Source organism: Vipera ursinii (assembly GCF_947247035.1).
Source record: "Vipera ursinii genome assembly, chromosome: Z".
Taxonomy (NCBI): Eukaryota; Metazoa; Chordata; class Lepidosauria; order Squamata; family Viperidae; genus Vipera; species Vipera ursinii.
In genome coordinates, this window is record NC_139517.1 from 72,461,418 (window position 1) to 72,485,529 (window position 24,112).

The 24,112-nt window shown below is 35.5% G+C and overlaps 2 protein-coding genes across 2 annotated transcripts in view; one reads left to right on the forward strand and one right to left on the reverse strand.

Annotated features, from left to right (window-relative positions):
• Positions 1 to 17,152, forward strand: part of SACM1L (SAC1 like phosphatidylinositide phosphatase) — a 50,356-nt gene extending 33,204 nt beyond the window's left edge. Inside the window, exons 11-20 of the mRNA XM_083376679.1 lie at positions 3,150 to 3,218; positions 3,301 to 3,380; positions 5,620 to 5,718; positions 6,803 to 6,941; positions 7,179 to 7,248; positions 7,338 to 7,410; positions 9,640 to 9,733; positions 10,011 to 10,103; positions 11,679 to 11,736; positions 12,785 to 17,152. Of these exons, the coding sequence (XP_083232805.1) occupies positions 3,150 to 3,218; positions 3,301 to 3,380; positions 5,620 to 5,718; positions 6,803 to 6,941; positions 7,179 to 7,248; positions 7,338 to 7,410; positions 9,640 to 9,733; positions 10,011 to 10,103; positions 11,679 to 11,736; positions 12,785 to 12,921 (912 nt within the window). The 3' untranslated portion in view covers positions 12,922 to 17,152. The remainder of the gene's footprint in view (positions 1 to 3,149; positions 3,219 to 3,300; positions 3,381 to 5,619; positions 5,719 to 6,802; positions 6,942 to 7,178; positions 7,249 to 7,337; positions 7,411 to 9,639; positions 9,734 to 10,010; positions 10,104 to 11,678; positions 11,737 to 12,784) is intronic.
• Positions 17,153 to 17,161: 9 nt separating this feature from the next.
• LIMD1 (LIM domain containing 1) overlaps positions 17,162 to 24,112 on the reverse strand; it is a 33,525-nt gene continuing 26,574 nt past the window's right edge. The window contains exons 6-9 of the mRNA XM_083376678.1: positions 22,201 to 22,331; positions 19,999 to 20,050; positions 18,833 to 18,901; positions 17,162 to 17,385 (exon numbers count right to left, since the gene is read on the reverse strand). Of these exons, the coding sequence (XP_083232804.1) occupies positions 17,248 to 17,385; positions 18,833 to 18,901; positions 19,999 to 20,050; positions 22,201 to 22,331 (390 nt within the window). The 3' untranslated portion in view covers positions 17,162 to 17,247. The remainder of the gene's footprint in view (positions 17,386 to 18,832; positions 18,902 to 19,998; positions 20,051 to 22,200; positions 22,332 to 24,112) is intronic.

A 24,112-nucleotide genomic window follows, 5' to 3' on the forward strand; every position in this document is an offset into this window, starting at 1 on the left:
AATAAATTTAGAGATGTCCTTTTGCCATTGCTTAAATGGAGTCTCATTGTCAATATTGGCAGGATCTGAAATAGGGACAGCATTGATACGACATTTATCTGAATTACAGAGAAGATGCCCAACAGTGATAGTAGCAGTTTACTTTATCTTTCTTAATCATTCTAGATTAGTAAATAATTATCTTGAAACAATTTAGAATTTGCATATATTTAACCTTTTCCATCTTAAAACATGTTTTTTTCTTAAAATTTCATGCTTGTATGCAGCCATATTCTTGACTGACATCTTTGCTTTCTGTTTGTTTATTCTAAAGCCAGGCAACGTTCCAAAGTCATTCACCTTCTTCCTCAAACATCCAACAGCTAAAGTCATCTGCAAAGGCTCTTAACTTATAAGTCTCCATCTTAAATCACAGCAGTTATTTTGTCATCTCATCTGATGTCTCCATTCAAAAGCTCTAGGACTAGAATAAAAAGCAGTGGCAACAAGGGGTCAACCTTGTCTCGTACCTTTTTGGATCTCACATGTTTTAGACAATTCACCATTAATAATACCGGCATATTTGGATGTGTAGATTGAGCCTATACCTCAAATACATTGTCTCCAAAATCCATTTTCCCCAGAATTCTAAAGAGAAAAGCCCAATTGTCAAAAGCTTTTTTTGCATCTAAGAATCTAAGGCTGGCCGGGTTTCATTACGATATTGCAGATATTCAATAACATTTAGGACCATTCTGATATTATTCCTGATTTTGGTAAGAAGCCAAGTTGGTCCTCATATAAAGTTCTGCAAAATCTTCTTCATTCTTTTCCCCAACATTGCCATAAAGAGTTTATATGCATTATTTAATAAGGAAATTGGTCCATAGTTTTTTGCTTTTTTTTATCAGTGTAGCATCTTGACCTTCGAGAGCAAGCCAATATTAGCTTTCCTCCATGATTAAGGCATTTAGATCCCCGTAGCACGGAAGTCATTACCTCTTGGTGGTTTCAACAGTTGGTTGAAATTATAGAACAAATTTTTATCTGTCAGTACCTTCTTGGATTTTACCAGTTATGGTCTTTTCTCTTTTCTCAATTTTCTTAGTCTGTATGTCAACCATCTTCCTGGTTTATTTGCAAACTCAAAATAAATAAATAAATAAATAAACTTTGTTTTGCATAGTTATTTTCATTTTCTGAACAGTCAACATAGATAGTTATTGGCATAATAATTTAATTTGATGTAAAATTTGAGTCTTTTGGTGCCCTGTGCAAACTAAATTCTTTTCTTTTAAAGTACATTCAATATCTTTTGCATTTTTTTGAGTTTTCTTGTTTTTCTAAAGGATTGTATTGGATGAAATAATTTCTCATAACAGTTTTGATCGTTTCCCAAACAGTCATTAAGTCTCCACCTATACCCAAATTATTAAAATATTCATTCAGTTTCTCTTTACAGTCTTTTAAAATCTTCTCCTTCTATAAAATAATCTCATTCAAATTAGTTTTTTGCTCCCTCTTGTGGTTAATGGGAAGATGGCAGTTAAAAACAACAAGACAAAGGCAGATCAAAGTTCTCATGCAATCATGTCCCGCCTTTATCAAAACGCACTTTATAAATCCAAAAAGACAAAAAAAAAGGACTGGAAGGGGAAAAAGAATCTCCCAATTCGCTAAAGAAGATTATATAGCTGTTAATTTAAGACAGTCTGAAGGGGGGAAAAAACCCAGCAAAGTGAAAGTTTCTTTACTTCTCCGTGAACTAGTCACTCCCTTCTCCTTGCTATTTTATTTATCAGAATTCCCTAAATGACGTTATTCAACAAAAGATAAAAAATAATCTGCAAATCAAAAAAAAAATATCTTAATCTGCTACAGAAAGTAATCAGGCAATTAAGAGTTATTAAGACATATCAGGCAAGTCTTAGTGTCTGTATTTGGTTAAATGAATGGTGAGATTCAAGGCGCTGGTAATGACCTATAGAGCCCTAAATGGCTTAGGTCCGGACTATCTAAGGGAACACCTGCTGCCGGCATCATCTTCCCATCGTCCTGTGCGCCCCCACAGGGAGGGCCTTCTCGGTACCGCCGGTTAATGAATGCCGGCGGGTTATTCCCAGGGGAAGGGCGTTCTCTGTGGGTGCGCCTGCCCTATGCAACCAACTACCCACAGAACTTAGGACTGCCCCCGACCTTCGCTCATTTCGCCAGGACCTGAAAACTTGGCTCTTCGATCTGTTTGGTCCAGACTGTTTCACAGAATTGTGAAACAATTCTGACCGATTCAGACTGATACAGAAAGTCCTCATGATATAGATATTGAAAGGCAACCCACTTCAGGGGCCTAGTAGTTCCCAGAAACTATTGCCTAAAGTAATCTTGAACTAAATATGTACAGCAATATCATATGAAAATTACAAATATTGATGCATTAGCACCTTCATTTAACATTAACCAAGCCTCTCTGACATTGAAATTAGGCAGTTCAATGATGCTAAACATTTTTAACATGCCATGTTCTGTCTCCTTAAAGCACTGCTCATGTTGTGAGGCCCCAAAATAGCAGTTCAGTTATTTATTAAACTATTTACATTGGTTGGCTGAAGATTCATTGATATTGATATTATATGTTTTTTTTGGCTGTAAATGTCTTCTGTTTCCAGTAATATCTTCCATGAACCCTAAAGGTTTTCAGTCTTTTCCAATGGGACATCTTCCAGTCATGTTGTACATGCCACTCTTACAAGCTTAAAGTTCCATGAGTTATAATCACCCAGCAGGGTGATTTTAAATCAACAAAATATGCCTGAATCTTGCTCTCTGTAGTAAAAGAGTCTTAAATTGATGTTAGAACTAGGCGATTTTTCTCATTGCCCCCATTCCCATCTCCACCTCCAAGACGTATGGCAGATAAATCTATCACATCAGAGACAAATTTGTGGAGGAATTAGAAGAACGAAAGTTCAGATAAAGATTTATTTCATAGTATAACTGCCATGCTACCATCTGCTACACTTGTGAAAAAGATGTATAACTTAATTCAAATGCAATTCAATATATATATTGTGTTCATCATAATCTTTCTGTTATTTTCATGTATCTGTATTTCTGTTCAAAAGAATTCTTCTATAACAGCTGTTCAATATATGTATTGTACTCTCTTCTAGATGGATGGCTTCCAAAGACACTTTGATTCACAGATTATTAGCTATGGAAAACAAATGATTGTTAATCTGGTAGGATTTTAATTTAATTCTACATCCAAGAATTCATGTTGTTGCTGATGTTGTGTGTAACTGTTTTGTGCTTCCTTTACAGGTTAACCAGAAAGGCTCAGAAAAGCCTCTGGAACAAACTTTTTCCAAAATGGTAACTGGTTTAGGAAATGGAATGGTCAAGTATGTATTAATGGAATGTGCTTTCATCACTTTCAATATAATTTGATGATTTAGAGCAGGGGTGTCAAACTGCCGGCCCGTGGGCTGGACGCATCACTCAGAAGTTGCGTCCACCCCATTGCTGGCAATGGCAAAACAGTCCCAATACGTCGCATGACGTCACGTGATGTTGCGAGTTTGACATGTCTGATTTAGAGCATTTAGTAAAGTATACAGTCAGATCTTCTGTGGATGAGAATGCTGATATGTATTTTAGAGCTGCATAGATTTCTTCTAAACTTTTATTTAATTTTGAAAACAATGTAAGGGGTTATGGTATAATTTGCTTTGGAGAGCAAAGATTTTCCTTCATACTATGGTACATATGCAAAAGATTTTTTTTTCTTAACATAATCCAGTGTGTGCCCACATGCCTGCAGACCTCGTTGTTGCCTATGAGGCTTCTTGCCTTACCAGAAGCATACTAGAAATAAAATTTAGGATTTTGCTTTGCGGTGTAACTTCCTGTTCGTCTCCCCCAATAAAAACATACTTTTTATTTCTAATTATGCTGTATCCCCTGAAAATGTGTTTAGAAAATAAAAGTGAAAGGGAGCTATTGTTCCTTCTTTGTTTGGAAGTATGCCTACCTAAACTAAAAAGTGACAGACCAAATCTCAGGTGAGCATTCTATAAAACTAGAGAAAGTAGTAGAAAGCGAGGTAAAGTAAATCAGTGTTCTATGACCACTATGGAGAAGGAAAGAAAGTAAAGAAATAAAATCTCATTAGCTGGAAACCACTCAGTGATAGAATATGCTTTGCATATGGACATACCAAAGTGACTGTTGTACAAACCTATGCCCCAATAGATAACTCAATATGACAAAGGACAAATTTTATGGACAACTACAACTACAGCATTCCAAATTAGGATCCTAATTGACAATTTTAATACCCGGTTTGGAGATAACACAGCTTAGAGAATCTGATCGGAGCACACACATCTTTAACTCAGCTTAGTAATAATGGCGAGTGATTGACATCTGTGAATATAATGGACTGTGTGTTGGAAACACATACTTCTAACATTCACAAATCCATAAGGTGACCTGGCAATCACTGGATGGTTACCCTTTCAATGAAATCAATTTTATTTGTATTAATCAGAAGTGGAAATTGTCTCTCCATGATACAGTGAGATTTGGAAGGAGTCAGTAAGTATTAACAGGAAACTTGACATCTTCCAACAAAGATTCCTTCAATGAATCCTAAAAATTTGCTATTTTGACCATATTATTAAAGGAAGAAATGCTCCAAAAAGTTTCTTTAGCAAACTACGTAACATTGTTGCACACAGAAAACTCCAACCTGTACGTCATATTCTCTGCATGGAGAACAATCAAATCCCCAAGATGGAAATGAGATAGACACCACCACCCCTTCCGATGACAAATGACCAACAGGACATCCTTGAAATACATGGCAAAAAACATTCTTGGAAGACTCTAAACATCACATGGGAATACTTGCCCAAGATTGAAAATGCTGGAGATCCCTTGTTGCCTGATATGCCATACATGGCATGGACAGATCTAATGCTGATGGCCAATATGGAAGCCATTTATGATTGTGTTGATAACATAATCATGTTAAAAATACATGTATCTCTCTAAAAGTTTCATAACTCCCATAAGTAAGCCCCAAAGTGGGGTAGGAAAATGTAAGGTACAATTATTGTTATAGGTGTCTTAAATCTAAGACAATTGCAGTGGAAACAGGAGTTACTATAGGAATTTCCAAGATGGGTAAGCTTATAATTAGAAAGAAATTCTGAATGCACTAGTAATAGGCCGAGTATCCTATATTTTTGGGAAAGGTAATAGTTAGCAGTTTTTGCTTTTGTTTGAGAAAGAGAGCAAAAAGCTGTAGACCCATTCATGAAGAGTAAAGAATGCAAAATGTTACACAATGTAAAGGTTATTTTTAAAAACTTCAGTGCTTAATATCATTAATGTTTCTTGAAGAAGATTTCTTGACCATATCTGTATGACTTTGCTGTCCAGTATAGATTTTTACTGTCCCCATAATAAAACAAAATTTTAAAAAATAAGTTATATAGATGTTGCATTTTGAAGGAAAATCTTACCATTGCTTAGTAGAAATTGCTCAGAATATTTTTTATGAGGCTTTTGTCTACATGATCCTTTTTCGAGTACTAATGAATGCTTTCTTTATTCACATGTTCTTTCTTTGCCCAGATATATAGCCTTTGATTTTCATAAAGAATGCAGTCATATGAGATGGGATAGACTCCAAATTTTACTAGATCAACTTGCTGCACCACAAGATGAATATGGGTAATATATGCAACTGAAGTACAGTAGTCAAACATATCATTGTTTAATAGCTGAAACTGTTTAATAACAGCAGATGCCTCATGTGCCTGTTTTCTGCCCCCCCCCCAAAAAAAACCTCTCTTTTGTTAACGTTTAAATATGAAGATCTGAGCATACATCTGTATAGGCTGTAACAGAAAACCCATGGATTATTACCTATGGAGTGCTCATCCATTTGAATTTGTATAGGATTGTAGTCCAAAAGATCTCATCTTTCTCATTGTATGTAAGAATATAAAGATTTGTCTGTGCTTTTGTCATACAATGTATTGTTTCTGTCAACTGTATAGATAAATCTGGATATATTTGAATTTGCAAAAAGTTATTGTTAGGAAGTTAGCTAACTTCATTATTTGAATTTCTAGAAAATATAGTCTTCCATTAGAAAAATGGCTTAGTGCTTATTTCCAATTGCTTATAGATTTGCAAATAGACAGTCCTCGACTTACGACAATTGAGCCCAAAATTTCTATTGCTAAGTTAGACATTTATTGAGTTTTGCCCCATTTTACAATTTTTTTGCCACAGTTAATAAGTAAATCACTGCAGTTGTTCAGTTAGTAATACAGCTGTTAAATAAATCTCGCTTCGTCATTGACTTTGCTTGTCAGAAAGTTACAAAAGATGATCACAAAACCCTGAGGCATTGCAATAGTTATAAATATGAGTCAGTTGCTAGGCATCTGAATTCTGATCACATGAACATGGGGATACAGCAATGGTTGTAAGTGTGAAAAATGCTCACAAATCAGTTTTTTTCAGTGCTGTTGTAACTTTGGTCACTAAATGAGTTTGTAAAGTCAAGGACTACCTATTTGCAAACTTATAAGCATTAAGCTTTTTTCTAATATGATATATCTTTAGCTAGGGAAGCTCTTGATAAAGCAGGTTTGTGTATTTTATCTTTGTTGTCTTACATGAGTGGTCTGTAGTACTAATATAGTTATATCTAATCCTTTCTATTGCTGTTGGTAAGATATCTTGGAAATTTCTTTGGCAGACAAAAGACGAAGACTAGTTGAAATCGATATTTTTTTTTATTCAGCTATTTTCTAGTTGATGCAGAAGGAAAGGTGGATATGCAACAGGAAGGAATATTCCGCAGCAACTGTATGGATTGCCTGGACAGGACAAATGTGGTTCAGAGCCTTTTAGCACGCCGTTCTCTACAATCACAGCTGCAGGTTAAGACTGCTTTCTGTATAAGGACTTATTGCTGGTATTTTAAGAATTAAAGAACGTAATAACTCTAACAGCCATTTTGGTATACAAGATGTACTTTTCTTGAAAGTGATATATTAGAATGTGCAAATATGCCTCTCTGTATGGGTGTTTTTCTGAAACATTAATTAGTTCTAATTTCCATGCTTTTAAATTCTTAGAAGAATTTTAGTTAATAATGGTTTCTTTTATCCTTGTAGAGATTAGGTGTTTTGCATGCTACCCAGAGACTTGAAGAACAAGCAGAATTTGAGAAAATTTATAAAAATGGTGGGTTTCTATTTTGATAAGTAAAACCTTGTCCTGTGTTCTACTTACTTTCCATCTCATTTTTACAAAAAATTATTCTCTGTTCGTAGCATGGGCCGATAACGCAAATGCTTGTGCCAAACAATATGCTGGAACGGGTGCCTTAAAGACAGACTATACCAGGCAAGTTTGAGTCAGCCTTTCTTTACCACAAATATATTGATACAATTTTAGGGAGAGTATTTAGAGATTGTTAATTTCCTGTCTGATATATTAAACTCACTTATCGTAATATAATAGTGTAATAGTTAATAGCTACATCAATGGAAAAACCTGAATTAGAATGGGCATACTTTGTCTAACCAACATATTAGGTGTCTTAAAGCAGCTTATGGCGACTAATGATTACTAATAAAAACATACAAAAGTAAAAAGTAAAGTTGGTTTTATTGCCAGTCAATCTGTAGATACATCTTATATTGGGCTGATTTTTGAATGGCTGAAAACTTTTTTTTCAAGAATCTTATTTCTTGTTAGTTCTTCTTATTTAAATCATCAATGGAAATGTAACATTTATCATCTCAAGAAGATAATTGTTTATGTAGCAGCTACTAAATAATTAAATTCATAACTAAACTAAAATCATAATAAACATTTCTGGATACATTTTGCATAAACAAGGATGAACTATTATGAAATAAGCACCAGCAATCTGGGCTTTGATATAAATCTGCAGGAAGAGGAAGATAGCCTTCTCAAAAGAGTCTAGGAGAACTCAGTGCTATCAGCTTGGCATGACTAGCTCATCACCGCCAAGCTTCTGCCAACTTAGAGCCTTGGTGGAGCAGTGGACTAATGCCTCCTTAAGTAACACCAGCTGCCTGCAATTAGTGCAGGTTCGCATCCCACCAGGCACAAGGTTGACTCAGCCTTCCATCCTTCCGAGGTAGGTAAAATGAGGACCCAGATTGTTGGGGGCAATTAAGCTGACTTTGTAATAATGCCACTTGGGGGGTGTGTGAAAGCCCTAATAAGCAGGACTATACATACAATGAAGGCTACTGCTAAGGTTGTAAGCCGCCCTGAGTCTTCGGAGAAGGGCGGGATATAAATGGAATTAAAAAACAACAACTCACCTCCGTCAAGTCTTTGCACAACAGCCAGCCAGAGGGGTAGCTGGGTGGGTGAGCAGGTGAGTGAGTAGGTGGGCAGAGTGCAGAGTAGTGGTGCTGGCCAGGGACTTCCCCAGGGGCTTCTCATTGGAGGGGGAACTGTGTGGGTGGGCAAATGAGTGAATAGAGCAGAGAGCAGCGGCAGCAGCCAGGGGATTCCCATTTCCACACACCCTTGCCATCGGTGCCATTGCACCAAGCTCCAGGCCATTTGGAATTGGGGCCATTTGCCCTTGCCTCCACTGCCTCCCTTAATGGCCCAAACACCACTGCCACTGCTGAACAGCCCAGAGTTCAGTGTGGGAGCAGCAGTGGCCTCAAGGGGTGCTTGAGGGAAGCTTCCGGTGGGAAGCTCCTGGTCACCACCAACGCTCTGTGCTCTGCCACTGGCTTGCTCACCTGTCTGCCCGCCTGCCTGGCTCTGCTTCCAGCTCGTCGCAGCGAGTTGTTTCTGAGGCGAATTGGCCGAGTTCAGTTGCCCTGCAGTGACTTGAGTTGGCAGAGGCAAGATGGCCATGCCTAGCTGTCCCATGCTGTTCTCAAAGGGCCTATTAAAATTTGCAAGGGCTTTGGAATTTTTTGGTTTCTCTTTTGATTGACAGCAGAAAGAAAAATTCTCACTTCACAAACAGGTATAATTATAATAGCCTAATAAGACACACTCTTCCCTTTTAATCATGAGGGTAACATTTACTGAAAGAGCAGTATAAATAAAATTAATGCAAGTAGTTCTTAACTTAGGACAACAATTGTTCTAAGTCAGTTAAGTGTGTTTTGCCCCTTTTTATTATCTTTCTTGCCACAGTTGTCAAATAGGTCATTGTAGTTCTTAAGGTATTAACACAATTGTTAAATGAATTTGGTTTTCCCCATTAACTTTGCTTGTCAAAAGGTCGCAAAAGGTGATCACATGATCCCGGGTCACTGCAACCGTTATAAACACATGCCAGTTGTCAAGCATCCAAATCATGATTATGTGACTGGGGATGCTGTAATGATCATTAAAAGGGTGGAAAACAATCACTTGTCACTTTCTTCAGCGCTATTCAAATGAATGAAAGACTGTAAGTTGAGGGCTACCTGTAACAGGTGCATCTCACCTGTATATTTAAAGAAATAAGTCGATACAAGGAATTTCAATACAGTTTAGTTTCTAGTATGGAAGTACCTGTTACTAAATTTCTGATCTTCTTGAGAGATCTTCTGTATTAATGTTGAAATCCTATTTTCAAAAATTCAGAACTGGAAAGAGAACACAATGGGGCCTATTAATGGATGGTTGGAACTCACTAATTCGTTACTATAAAAACAACTTTTCTGATGGGTTTAGACAGGTAAGGTTTGACATTGTCACTTGCTGCATTTATTTAGCTTTAACTGTTGCCTTGTGTTGAATTTTAAAATAATGTCATTACTGTGCTCAGGGATATGTAAATTTATTTATTATTTTATATTACTAAACCACCTACTGTAAATCCCTCACAGAGCTTCTGCTGTTTTGTTAAATTGTCACAAATTGGGCTGTGTTTTGAAGACCATGAAGTACTTTGGGGTAGGGAGAAATGGTTAAGGTGACATGGCATTTAATTTATATTCTGGGTTCTTTTTCAGGATGCTATAGATCTCTTTCTTGGAAATTATTCAGTGGATGAAGTAGATTCTCTCAGTCCTTTTCACATACAGAAAGACTGGAAGTTTTTGGCTGTAAGAATTTTATAAATGTTTTGCTATTTTTTTATTTTTAAAAAAAATAAAATTGTTGAATTTGGTTAGACTAATGAAGTTTTGGGATTACAGGTCTTTCAGCAGTTCCAAACTTTGTTTTACAAAATGCAGGACATATTTTTAGGATATAAATATTCACTGTAAAGGGGAATTCCAAGTTTATTAGATGAGTCTCATTCTTTTTCCTAAGGGTTAGAATTATGTAGAAATTCAAACAGTTTTGGAGATGAACTTTAAGTCTTGCAGTAGTCTGGTTCAGGCTGCCCGTACCTTGGCTTCCTATCTGCTAACACAGGGCTCTGCAACTTTGACAATTTTAAGACTTGTGGACTTCAGCTATGCTGACTGAAGGATTCTGGAAGCTGAAGGCTACAAGTCTTAAAGTTGTCAAGGTTGCAGACCTCTGTGTTAACATGTTACCTTCTTTACCAGAAATTTTTATATCTAATCCCCAGTCATAGCCAATGACTTCCGAACAAGGCAGTATTTGAAAGCAAATTTAAAACTCTGGTATCACATCTTGTTGTGCTTGGAAGATTTTAGCTGTAATTATCAAGGGTTATACTGGACAGAGTGAAATACGATGACTTGATTGTCATAGCTTTGTACTGCGTATTTAAGTGTGTTGTGTAGTTTTGTAATGGCAGAGGATAGCAAGTGGAATTGCAGGAGTGATTATAAATGTTAAAAAGGGATTATGCACTGAATGCAATTTTTTTTCCTCTCAGCTTTTTTTCCATCCATGCAATTTATGAGATTAGAAAAAGAAATGTAAATTAATAATTGAATTTTCTTGTTTAGTAATTCAAGAGAAAATTCATAGGTCAGAAAGTTGCACTTAGGATTGTGGGCAATAGTAATTCTGTAGCCTTTTAGTTTGTGTTTTTAATAAGCTTAATAGAAAAAGCAGACATAAAATAAAAAGTAAACAAGGCTAGCAAACTTTTTGTAGTGAAGGCTTCTTTTTTTTAAAAAAACGTATACTAAAGAAGCTGGGAAGTGATTGTGGACAAATGTTCATGCCTTCTTTTGAGAGAGAGGGAAAGAATAAATCTTAAAGTATCTGTTTTGCTATTCTACTTTAAAAAAAAACAGATTGCCAGTCATTTCCAGATGACACAAGGATTGAGTTACAGGGCAAGCTTCTTGTTTGTTGACCAATTTCACTTTTTCTTTAAATTTGTTTAGAGAGAATCTGGTTCTTTTAGAACTCGATTAAACATGTAATTTAGCATCATTGACAATATTTTCTATTTTATATATGAGAAATATGCAATGAGCAATAAGAGATTTTCTTTTGCAGTGTGCAACATCAGTTTTATGTTTGGGATGCATAATAGGTTTTCATGATGACATGCTGTATATTCTAAAATACTATATATGTTCTTAGAGACATTAAGACTGATATATGTACTGTGATTTTTAAAACTTTTGGGAGCTGAAGCTGTAATACTGTACTATTGGGTTCTGTATGTACATCATATATGACCGGACTTTCAAATTGTTATGCATTGTGCATTACTCCTAACTATGTGCATTTCTTTCTTTTCCCAGTTACCTATTATTATGGTAGTTGCTTTTTCAATGTGCATTATCTGTTTGCTTATGGCTGGTAAGTAATCATTCAGCCTTTCTAAACTTCACACCATATTGCAGGTAGTCTTTGACTTAAGACTTATTACTTAGCAACCAGTTACAAGATTTCTCTGCGGTACAACCTGGATTCAAAGTGGCCCCTGTGGTCATGTGACCAAACCTTGGACACTTGGCAAGTGGGTTGCATTTACAGCCATTTGCAACATCCCATAGTCACATGACAGCATTTTATGATGGTTTTGCCAAAAACCAGCATTTACTTCCAATTTTCAGCAAAATTGCACCTATAGTGAACCATTGGTTTGCTTAATGACTGCTGTAAGAAAGGTTGTAAAATTGGGTTGGTCATGCTATTGACCCATTTACAAGTGTCATGACTTATGATCGTGATACTTAGGCTCCCTTACAGTCATAAATTGAGGACAAGCTGTAGTCCCTAAAGTTTGGGGATTTGGGGTTTGGTTTTTTTTGCAAGATTTCAGAAGTGGCTTGTTGATATCGCCCCAGGGCTGAAAGAGAGTATGACTGGCCCGAAGTAACTCTATATAATAAATAATAATAATAATAATAATAATAATAATAATAATAATAATAATAATAATAATGATGATGATGATGATGATGATGATGATGATGATGTTGGAAGGGACCTTGGAGGTCATCTAGTCCAACCCCCTGCTAAGGCAGGAAACCCTATACCATTTCAGACAAATGGCTGTCCAGTTTCTTCTTAAAAACTTCCACTTACTTTGTACTTAAGGCAGGACTAGAATTCACAGTCTTCTAGTTTCTTATGGTTTATTAAAGGTTAATCAGAAGTGTTTGAAGTTGCTCTTTCTGGAGTTTTATATCTTCAAGACTCCTGATACCCCTCATGTATCATCTTCTTTCACATTCAGATATGGGGAAAATAACTTTTACAAGTTCATATGTTATAATAACCTTTCACCACAGTGATGATTGTCCTTATCATGTAGAAAAGAGTTATTTTTTTAAGGGAGCGCAGTTGTCATGATCACCAGTTTTGTGGCTTGTAATTGAAAATAATTTATTACATTTTGCAGGGGACACATGGACAGAGACACTGGCTTACGTGATGTTCTGGGGAACTGCAAGTTTTGGAACTCTTGCTATCATCCTTTACAATGGCAAAGATTTTGTAGATGCACCTAGGCTAGTTCAAAAAGAAAAAATGGACTGAATTTGTGTGTGTGGAAAGCGGCTTGGTAGAGATGACTCCTCAGTTCATACATGGAGTCTCTACTGACCTGCTTTCCACACTAACTTGTGGGGGCAGGGTTAGGTTTCATTTTTGAAGGGTGAGAAGGTGATTCCACTTGGTTACTTGGTGGAAGGGACTGACTTTTTTGTTCTATAGTTCCAATGATTGCATTTGCTGGAGAACTTGCATACACAAGATGGAAATGAAAGCCACTAACACTGTGCCTAACACAGGGAGACCTGAATTCCTAAAGAATCTGTGACTGAATTATTCCAGCAGTATAATATTGTAAGAAGTCTTAGATAGCGCCATTGCTAAGGAGGATTATGATCTTCTGGTGTGTCAAGAGATCTATCTGTTGCTAGGTTAAAATATGTATCAGTTATCCTCTCTGGTACATGGAAAAGCTTTGCTTATTAATCGTAACAATTGCTGCTTTACTGATTTCGGATTGGATATCCATATAATCAGTTTGTAATATTGCAAATACAAGGTTTTTTTTTAATTAAGTCAATCCAAGAGCATCTGTTTTCTTATATTTCTTGAAATAAAATACTTTTTTTCTGAATAAAACAAAAGTTCCTTCAGCCAGCTATGGATGAGAATAATGCAACATTCTGTTAAAACGTAGTAAGGATGAGATGTAGAACTGATTTTTCTGGGATATGTCTTGTGCTGCTTTAATAACTATATTCCCCTTAGCTTTAGATAACAGATTTCCATGTGATTCAAATTGCTTTGTTTTTAAAAAAGATGTACATGAAATCAAAGAATGTAGAAAATGGTTATTTAAACCCTCTCATGCTAAAGGTCCAAAGTATTCATTTCTTTCTGAAGAATCTCAAATGGAGATGGATTTTTAAAATTGGCAATCCAGTACTATATCTGCTGCCTTGGATTTAGTAAGAATGATCTGTGGAAAATTGAATGAATATTTGATATTTTTTTCTTTGGAAATACTCGATGTTTCCACTTGGGATCAGCATCAGCTTTTTGTGCATGCCATAACTATTTCTCTAGAACTGTAACTTTCAAAATGAGTAAGTTATAATATAGTCTCATGCTAATTATTAATAAATACATGTCTCAATTCTAGTGCTTCCAAGCTTTCTATTGAAACTATACCTAAATCAAGGACCAATGTAAAACCATTTTGTCATCTATTTTCTAATTTATTTGTGTTCAAAACCAGACATGAATCAGCTTCAAGTGCAGTGCATTATTTTTAGTAAACTCAGCTGAAATTATGTTATTTAAATACTAGGAGACTGTGTAGCAAGTTTCAGCAGATAAAGGTTTCCTCTCCTAAGTTAAAGCTAAGCGGATTGCTGCAATGTTTTCACTGTTTAAAAAATGAACCTCTTACTATATGAACTTTGGAAACAAAAAAGGTTAAGTGAATGGTTATTGGATGGGGTTTGTTTATTTTTGGATTATCCTTTCAGTTATTTGTAATAAATACATGCTGTTCCTGTTTTCTTTTTAAATGATCTAGTTTAAAGAAAGCAATGGGGCGGGTTGAGTCTGCTTAAATATGTGGAAAACACAAGAAAACTGCATTAAATGGATGATCTCTATGTTTTGTTTTATTTTCTTTTTAAAAAGACTCTTCCTTGATCCTTCTTGCATTTCTTAAAAATAACTGCAGCAGAGGAAAAAGATCTGGATAGTTTCTAGTTGCTAGATGGAAATTCTTTAAATTTGGAGGTTGGGAGAATGTCTCTATTCCAGTGCTTTATAAGAGAGGTTGCAAACAATATACTTAAAACAATAATAAAACTTCAATTTTTTTAAAGTAATGTCTTTTGTGTCTGAATGTTAGACAATATTGCTAAGCACATTGATTTGTGCTTTAGATTGTAAGCCGCCCTGAGTCCTTCGGGAGAAGGGCGGTATACAAATATAATAAAATATAAAAATATAAAATATATATAACATTTACATTATGAAATTCCTTCTGTCAAATATCAACTTTGTAAAATCATTCATACTGTATTATTTTCAACATCTTGCAGATTGTTCTATGGCTATGCATTATGCTAAGTACCACTGTTTTATACCATTGTATCTGACTAGCTAATTACATATCAAATTCACACCAGCAAATGAGGTTTTTTTTTACTATAAACTCCTTTAAATAAAGGCTGGAATAAAATAAATTCAGTCTCTTGGAGAAAAAATGTATAAATGTCCCCACCTCAAAAAAAAGTGACCATTTCATGCAATGTGGTTTTAAGTGTTCCAGCAATTTCTAATGCTGCAATTGGCTCTTGTTTTAAAACAATGTTTCCACCCTAATCAATACAGAAGCAGGGGTAATTGTGATTGACTTAGAGGGGGGGGGTTTACGGAAAAAATAGCACGGCTTGTAACATCATCTTTGGACCGGGATTGCAATGATTATGAGTGGAACATCACTGGTAAGTCTGGCTGCCTTATCTCAGGTTGTTCAAGTCTGCTTTAATTTTAGTTTTGAAACACTATAGATACTGGTGAAAGTTTGGAGTGGAAAGAAGACAATGATGCATTAACAGGAGAAAGAGCAATATTTTGGAAAAAAACTTCCCAGTGAATATGCTTCTGCTCTCTGCTTGCACATGTAGAATTTTTGGGTTAAATGTTATTTTGATGGCTGTTCCTTTGCCTGCCTATTCTAGCAACAATTGTTTACTTCTTTCCACTATATAAATTAACCAGTCCCAAAACCTTACAATTGTTTATATCGAATGACTGTTGTGGCTATGAAGAAAAATGTATGTAGGATTAGTTTTTTTTAAAAAAGGTGTATGATGAACTTATAAATTTGAAATGACAACACCCAAATTATGATGTGTTTGCAGAAGCCTTCTGTAAAGAATCCATATTGCAAGCAGGTGACTTCACTTGTACAAATGTAGAAAGTAGTGTCACCAACTAATGTGCCTCCTTAGCAATCAATCATCTCTCTTGTCAAGGCAGTGATCCTAAAAGTATACCTGAAATGTTTAATTTGTATATATAAAAGTACAAACTTCATAACTATGTCTCAATATTCTTATTAAAATGTTGCTGGGATCCTCTCCATGAAGTGCATATGAAACCCATTTTTTATGTCACCTCCATCATCTTGTATATGAAGCTATCTCATGGTTTTACCTACCTCAGCATGCTAGAATTTTTGATATTGCAGTGGTTTTAATTTTATGAACACTTAAGACCATTTCTAAAGTTAGACATACAAACCAGAAATTATGTGAAATTAGTTTATTGACACACAATAAAGTTGGGTAGTATATGGATAATCAAATGATAAACATCTGGGACAAAAAATTAAATTAACATTATCTAATCTGCTTAGGTTTATCCTAAGAATTAGTAACAAGTACACAAGATGTAATATCAGACATATTAAACGTAGCATCTATGATTTAAGGCCCAAGAATTCAAGAAATAGATATTAGTTTTTATTCCTTCAGTACATATAATTCTGTGTTTCTCTAAAAAAATTATCTCAAAAGTTCATATCTTAAATTGTTTCAAGTGCTCAAATAAAAGTTATAAAAGTAGCTACATCTATCGTCTCCATATGTGCTCTCGGTTATTCTGACTACCTGGTATTTCACACGTGTACATAATGTCGCATTTCTGACATTATGTAGAAAGACTAATGAAATGGGGAAAACACCAGATCAATTGTTTTCAAAATATCTGCAATTTTAGAAATCTGGATCAAATTATAAAGGGGTAGGCAGAAGGCAACCTGCACTAAAAAAATTTAACACTAAGCTCACTAAGACAGCCAACTAATACACTGATAGAACTCAAAATCAGTCACCATCTGGGCCAACTAGTAAAACGTATACTATATCTAGTAAGCTAAATAAAATAGGACAAGAAAATCCTGCTGGTGATGTTACGTAGTCTGGCAACAAAACGTTGAGAAACTAAATTAAAACACGCTTGGAGAGCAAACCACTGCAAAAATCTAAAACCCAAGCTACAAGTATTTTCTATTATTTCAAAATATACTGTATCTCCACAAATGACGATAGGAACTATAATTGACATACTATACTGTACAGATCTGAAGACCTACAGTTTGGAAGGCTGTATCATATTTGCTTCTAATGTTTTTCTATCAAATGACCCAAATATCCCTTTCCCCTTTTTCAGCCTAAGGGCAGAGAAACTACAAAGTAATCTGGATAATACCATATGTATCCTGTCAGTCTCCTATGCACATAAAAGATCTTCACTCCCATATGGATACAACTGCTCCCCCAAATTACTGATTCCTTTGACAGGATTCTGGAAACTATTAGCCAACTAATAGTGATGCCAATAGGAAGCTACAGGGCTAGTGCCTTTTTCTATATGCTTAAGATGGCAAGAATGGCAAAGCAAATGTTCATCTAATGGGTAGCAACGGTGACCATCTTCATCATTGAGTTCCATTCCACAGTCCTATGTAAAAGAGAAGGAAATAGAATGTTGATTAATACACTCACATTGCTCCATGTAAATACCCATCAATCGATTCATATTAAAAGAAAATAAACTATGCTACTTCCCTAAAAGTATCTGCCTGCAGTCCCTATAGATGACAAACACTCTTCTTATCAAGATAGTTGGTTCATTATGTAGGAGAATCTGAGCACCAGGCATTTCTATTTTGGAGAATTGGCTAAATTCAAATTTTAATTTCATTAAAAACAACTCTTTGTGATAACTAATTCAATATATTTTTATTTTTTTTATTTTTATTCCATTTATATCCCACCCTTCTCCGAAGACTCAGGGCGGCTTACAAGCTTAGCAGTAGCCTTCATTCTATGTATATGCCTGCTTATTAGGGCTTTCACACACACACCCAAGTGGCATTATTACAAAGTCAGCTTAATTGCCCCCAACAATCTGGGTCCTCATTTTACCTACCTCGGAAGGATGGAAGGCTGAGTCAACCTTGAGCCTGGTGGGATGCGAACCTGCACTAATTGCAGGCAGCTGGTGTTACTTAAGGAGGCATTAGCCCACTGCTTGAATATGCAAATATCACAAGGATCTATTCTATTATAGTCAGACTTTATAATTTGGGGGGAGGGTGGAGAGGAAAAGAAACAGTATCAGTAATGAAGCATTTTATCAGCAGAACTAAGATGACTGAAATCTGATTTTCTTGCCATAAACTTTCAACCAAAAGATAGAGCTTACAGGTAGTCCTTGACTTACAAGTGATTACTTAGTGATTATTCAAAATTACAACAGATCCCCAAAAGGTTATGTATGTATGTATTTCCAAAGGTCTGACAGCCACCATCTCATGACCCCATTTCAGACACTCGGTAATTGGCCTTCATTTACTGCTGATGGCAGTAACTGCCATTTGACATTTTTTGCTGAAAACTGGTGTTTACTTCTGATTTTCACTAAAAACAGCCCCCAATGAACTATGGACTGGCTTACCATGGATGGTCTGTCTGTCTGTCTGTCTGTCTATCTATCTATCTATCTATCTATCTATCTATCTATCTATCTATCCATCTATATCGCATTTCTAGGCTGTCCATCTCCCTCATGGATTTACAATTTAATTTAAACATAAAATGTTAGCCTTAGTTAAAATCTCACTCCAAGTTCTAATACAGTAGAAGAACTACAAGACTTTGTTTTTAAAACTAGGATGCCCTATTTCCAAATTATGTACTTCTAATCTATGCATTGAAACAATTATATGCATTAAACGAGGTTTGCTGATGAGCAAAAATGACACTGAGTGCACTATTCAAAATCTCTACTTTCCCATGCTGGATTTCTAGCACTTGCAGAATACGTTTTCAACTATGGGTAAATACAATTCCTAGAAATCATCAGCTTTGTTTAATATACTATTATTCAAGAACACTGTACCTACCTCACAGTGGTAACATTCTATGTGATAATCCTTGTCCATTGACACCACACGGATAGTCTCATCAGATCCCTGTAAAAATTTATTTAAAGGAGAAATAACATTGTTCTAATTCTTATGAAATGTTCTTTTGGCAAAAGTAAAATATGAACTAGTATGTTTATTGCTATTGCTATATACATCAAATATGTTTTTAAAAATACTATAATTAAATTTCAAAGTTATGTCAGTGGCTCCTAAGGAGACAAATTAAATGGCAAATTCTTCATTACACTGTTTAAACAAGAGATAACATTTAATATGAACAGCACTTAAGCATTTTGGGTTACCTACTTAAATTCTCTTTCATTTAAATCAAGTAATAAATGTTAATTAGCTGCTGAGTGAACTTTTAAGAATTAACTAATGTTAATGAAATCATTTGTATACCATTAAAAGCCTTTTATGAGTCTTATTCATAAAACCAAAGGGCACCAACTCTGATTTATCCCACTTTACAAAACCACACAATGTACTCATTTTGCCTTAAAATATAATTGTAATTGAAATTTGTGGTATATTAATCTTATGTAAAGCATTATGCGAATACAGAAGAGTTTTTTATTATATCTCAACCACTACAATATATCTTAATATTATCAAACAGTTTAGCACATCAGGCATGGTGCTCTAAAACCAAATCAAAAGAAAAAGAAACTAAACAAAAAAGAAACTCTTGCCATGTCCCATAAGATAAGGATGTATAAGGATCTCATGGAAAATAAAAAAAAATCTCAAATTCAAAATTTCAAAAAGAAAGATGAAAACAATCTTCCCATATTTATCCCCTTGTAAATCACATAAAACCTTTTTCCAGCTTCTTGAAAAATAAAAGCAGCTGGATCCTGCCTCTTAAGAGAACGTAAAAATTTGAACATTATCAGATTTTTTACAACCCTATATAAACAACCACAATGACACGATGTGCAAATTCTTAGTTATCATCAATTTTTTAAGTCCACCAATGGACCTAAATGGTGTTTGCGTTTATCAAAATGGTAGAATACAGTAAGAGGCACTTTCCAAACTTGGGGGGGGGGAAATCATCTTATGAAATTGCAATATAAAAGAGATGGATTTATTTAAAAGCAGTGCAACCAAAAATAATATAAAGAAATATCATTACTTACTTCAGTTGGCAAAATAGGAAGGCCACAAGCTGCACATTTTGGTGCCAAAACTCTTTACAAAAAAAAAGTTTAAAAATGAAAGATAATCAGTTCAATCAGTTTGTAAATTGTTTCAGTTGATTTTTTTAATGTTATTTTTGATGGCATTCTATACTAGTTCTCAAGTTTTCCTCTAAAATGCAACCAGATCAATTCCTCCATGTCAGACTACAACTAAGGATCACATTCCTGAATATCCCTCTACACAAAATAAAAGCATTTGCAAGAAAAAACATGTTAATCTATTTTTACTTTTTAAAAAACTTGAGAGGAGCATTCAAAAAGTGTAATAGCAACTTAAATGGTATCAATGATAATATTTCAGTATTCTTATTCTGCTAAAATTGTAGAAGTCTACAAATATAGAGAATCAGACAAATGTAGAGTCGAAAGTGGGTATTCTACTAACAGTATCAGGAAATAAGTGTTGTAAGCCTTGGTGGAGCAGTGGGCTAATGCCTCCTTAAGTAACACCAGCTGCCTGCAATTAGTGCAGGTTCGAGTCCCACCAGGCTCAAGGTTGACTCAGCCTTCCATCCTTCCGAGGTAGGTAAAATGAGGACCCAGATTGTTGGGGGCAATAAGCTGACTTTGTAATAATGTTGCTGGGGGGGGGGGCGAAAGCCCTAACAAGCAGGCATATACATAGAATGAAGGCTATTGCTAAGCACATTGGTTTGTGCTTTAGATTGTAAGCCGCCCTGAGTCTTCGGAGAAGGGCAGGATATAAATGGGATTTAAAAAAAAATCTCATTGGCTATGCTGGCTATGGCTAAAGAATGTTGAAGACTAATATTGTCTATTGGGCCGCAGTATTATTACTCCGGTCTTAACAATAAAAATAAATAGGGCAAAATTCTTCACTTTTCTATTATCTAATTGTACATTCCTAAGACTGACTGTCTGAATTTTTTTCCCATTTTTTGTTTTGTTTTCAAGGCATCACAGTGCTTTAGATTTATTTATCCAATTTATATAGCTGCCCATCTCAACAAATGATGCTGTGCATCAAACAGAATTAAAATAAAATAATTATAAGCATTATAAATACACAGCAATCAAGCAGCACCAACAAAAAGAAAGCATTGGCATAATCAAGAAGCAGGCCCCTGTGAACTCTCAGGAGTTCCAGGCCCTGGGACAGAATCTGACTTTTAGAGCCTTATGAAATGCTAACAGGGTTAGGGGTCAACCTGATCTACAGAGGTAAAATGTTCCACAGGCTGGGAGCTATAGTGTGTGTGTGTGGGGGGGGGGGAGAATTGTCTTCTAGGTCCCACCAACCAATGTTCTTTGAATTTATCAGAACATCTGCTACAACATAGCCATAAATTAGAAACAAGTTCTATATTACTGTTCAATCCCTGGTCCCTCCCTTACTTATATTAGGATAAAGTACCATTTGTATTCATGCTGGTTGCTGTACTTCAATACAATTTCTCCATGTATGAAATTGCAATAAATACTTATATTTTTATTTTACACTCTTTTATTTCTGACATTTCCTCACGTTTTAATGTCTTTCTTTTGCCATGTTTTAAAATGCAAGAATTTCAGGGCAGAGATCCAATATATGTCAAAGATACTTAATAAATAATAAAAATGCTTGATAATTCTGTTGGCTATCTTTAATTAGACCTTCTAATATTGAATTTATTTATTTATTTATTTATTTATTTTAATTCCATTTATATCCCGCCCTTCTCCGAAGACTCAGGGCGGCTTACAAGCTTAGCAGTAGCCTTCATTCTATGTATATGCCTACTTATTAGGGCTTTCACACACACACCCAAGCGGCATTATTACAAAGTCAGCTTAATTGCCCCCAACAATCTGGGTCCTCATTTTACCTACCTCGGAAGGATGGAAGGCTGAGTCGAGTAGTTGTAGGAAAAGAAAATAATAATATGTAATAACATGTCATTTAAATGTGATAAAAACAGAGGGGCTTGTTCACTTTCTAGTGAACTTGTAGTAATGAAAAGATAGTAATGACACTTATTTCTAGAGAAAGAACATGATGAAAATGTACATCCGTGGTATTTTGACAAATTTTCCCATGCGCTCATTTTCATCAAACACCAATAGTATTTTAAATCTTTATTAGTTACCTGGACACAAATTATATAGATTGCAACTTTTCAAATTTAACTTTTTCCTTACTTGTGATAATCTCGGACACAGTAGATTTTGTTCTCACTGTCTAGTGTGAATGGCACTCCATCAAGACATTCATTACAAATCACACAGCGGAAGCAGCCTGGATGGTATGACTTCCCCAAAGCTTGCAAAATCTATAATAAGAGATTCAAAATTCACTCCTTTTTTTAAAGCATGTAGAATTTTAAAATGCATTTCTAAAAATGCAAAGGATTGAATAAATGCTAATTTGGATTGTATTCATATGTGAATAATAGGTCGCATCATAAAACTGCAATATTGTCTAGTGTTTGGTAATCAGTTGGGATATGTTGGTGAAAACTCTCTGTTTAATTGGAGTTTTATCATATGGTAATATTCTTAGTATACCATACCACAGCAAACAGAAAGAAACCTCCATATTGGAATTAACATGTAAAACAATTGTGAATCTTACATAGCTCTTTATGTTAAAGGTAAAGATAAAGGTTCCACCGCACATGTGTGGTAGTCGGTTCCAACTCTAGGGGCCGGTGCTCATCTCCGTTTCAAAGCCGAAGAGCCAGCGCTTGTCCGAGGACGTCTCCGTGGTCATGTGGCTGGCATGACTAGACACCAAAGGCACACGGAATGCTGTTACCTTCCCACTGTAGTGGTCCCTATTTTTCTACTTGCATTTTTACCTGCTTTCGAACTGCTAGGTTGGCAGAAGCTGGGACGAGTAACAGGCGCTCACTCTGTTACGCGGCACTCGGGATTCGACCCGCCCAACTGCCGAGTATTTGACTGCAGCTCTTTATGTTACTGCACCTTAATTTATGACACACTAGATAACTTCTAAGAATAATTTCAAATCAACCATTCAAATCAGTTTTTATTATAACAACCATACTATCAATGAATGCCAAGGAAAAAATACAAAATGATGCAATATCTTTAAAGGTCAATTCTTTTTTACATTCATGTTGCTTTATTGGATGCTGCTTACAAGGATTAGAATCCATGAAGAAACAAGCAACTAAATTTGACAAGAAACCAGTATGTTGGATCATACTTATTCGTTTTGGAAGGAACATTGTGCTTGAGTTTAAAAGGTTCCCAAAATTAATGTACTAACTACTTTAATTTATTTTAGACTCAAGAACTATTTTAAACTCAAGCTCAGAGACAATCAAGGACATCTTTTTTTCCCTTTAAAACAACTTTTTCTTGTCTGTACTTCTTTTTCCTGCTATAATTGAGTAAATAACAAAAAATTCTATGTTATACTGACTAGGAGTTTTAAAACAAGATACTAATTCTAGCAATACTGCTAAGGATTGGAATGGCTAGGTGATTGTAAGGCAGTGACTCTCTCAGTCCACATGACTGCTTTGCTCAATGATCACAATCCTGGCACCTGTGGTTACGGTCATCCATCTGCTAATATGATTGTGCACATTACCAGAGTTCCAAATTAAAGAGAGCAGGCTGCCTCATTTTCAGTGCTCAGGCGCTAAAAATCCTTCCTGTCCAAATCCAAGCAGAATTTTTCAGCCCAACAGATAGACGGACACTCACCTATGGCCTTCCCCAGCTACCTGAGCCATCCCATGCTCCTTAGCTCACTGTCTTTCCATTCTCTACTTCAGTTTCAGTTTCCTCTCGTCTCTAGGAGCTGACAGAAGGCTATAGCTTTGGCAGAATGGAATAACAGCTCAGATCCTGAAAATATCAGATATTTCTCCACCCCACGTCGATGTTAATTTTTACCCAGGCATTGAAAGAAATATGTTTGGTGCATACAGAAACAGACCTCTGATCTTTAGGATCTGAGCTCTATTTCTCCATTCTGTTGAAGGAGTTCAAGTCCCCTCAGCTCTTTCAGCCAACCCCCCTGAGATAAGAGGGAGTCTTTTTGTCAGGCCGCACCAGCTTGCATTTTTTTTTTTTGCTG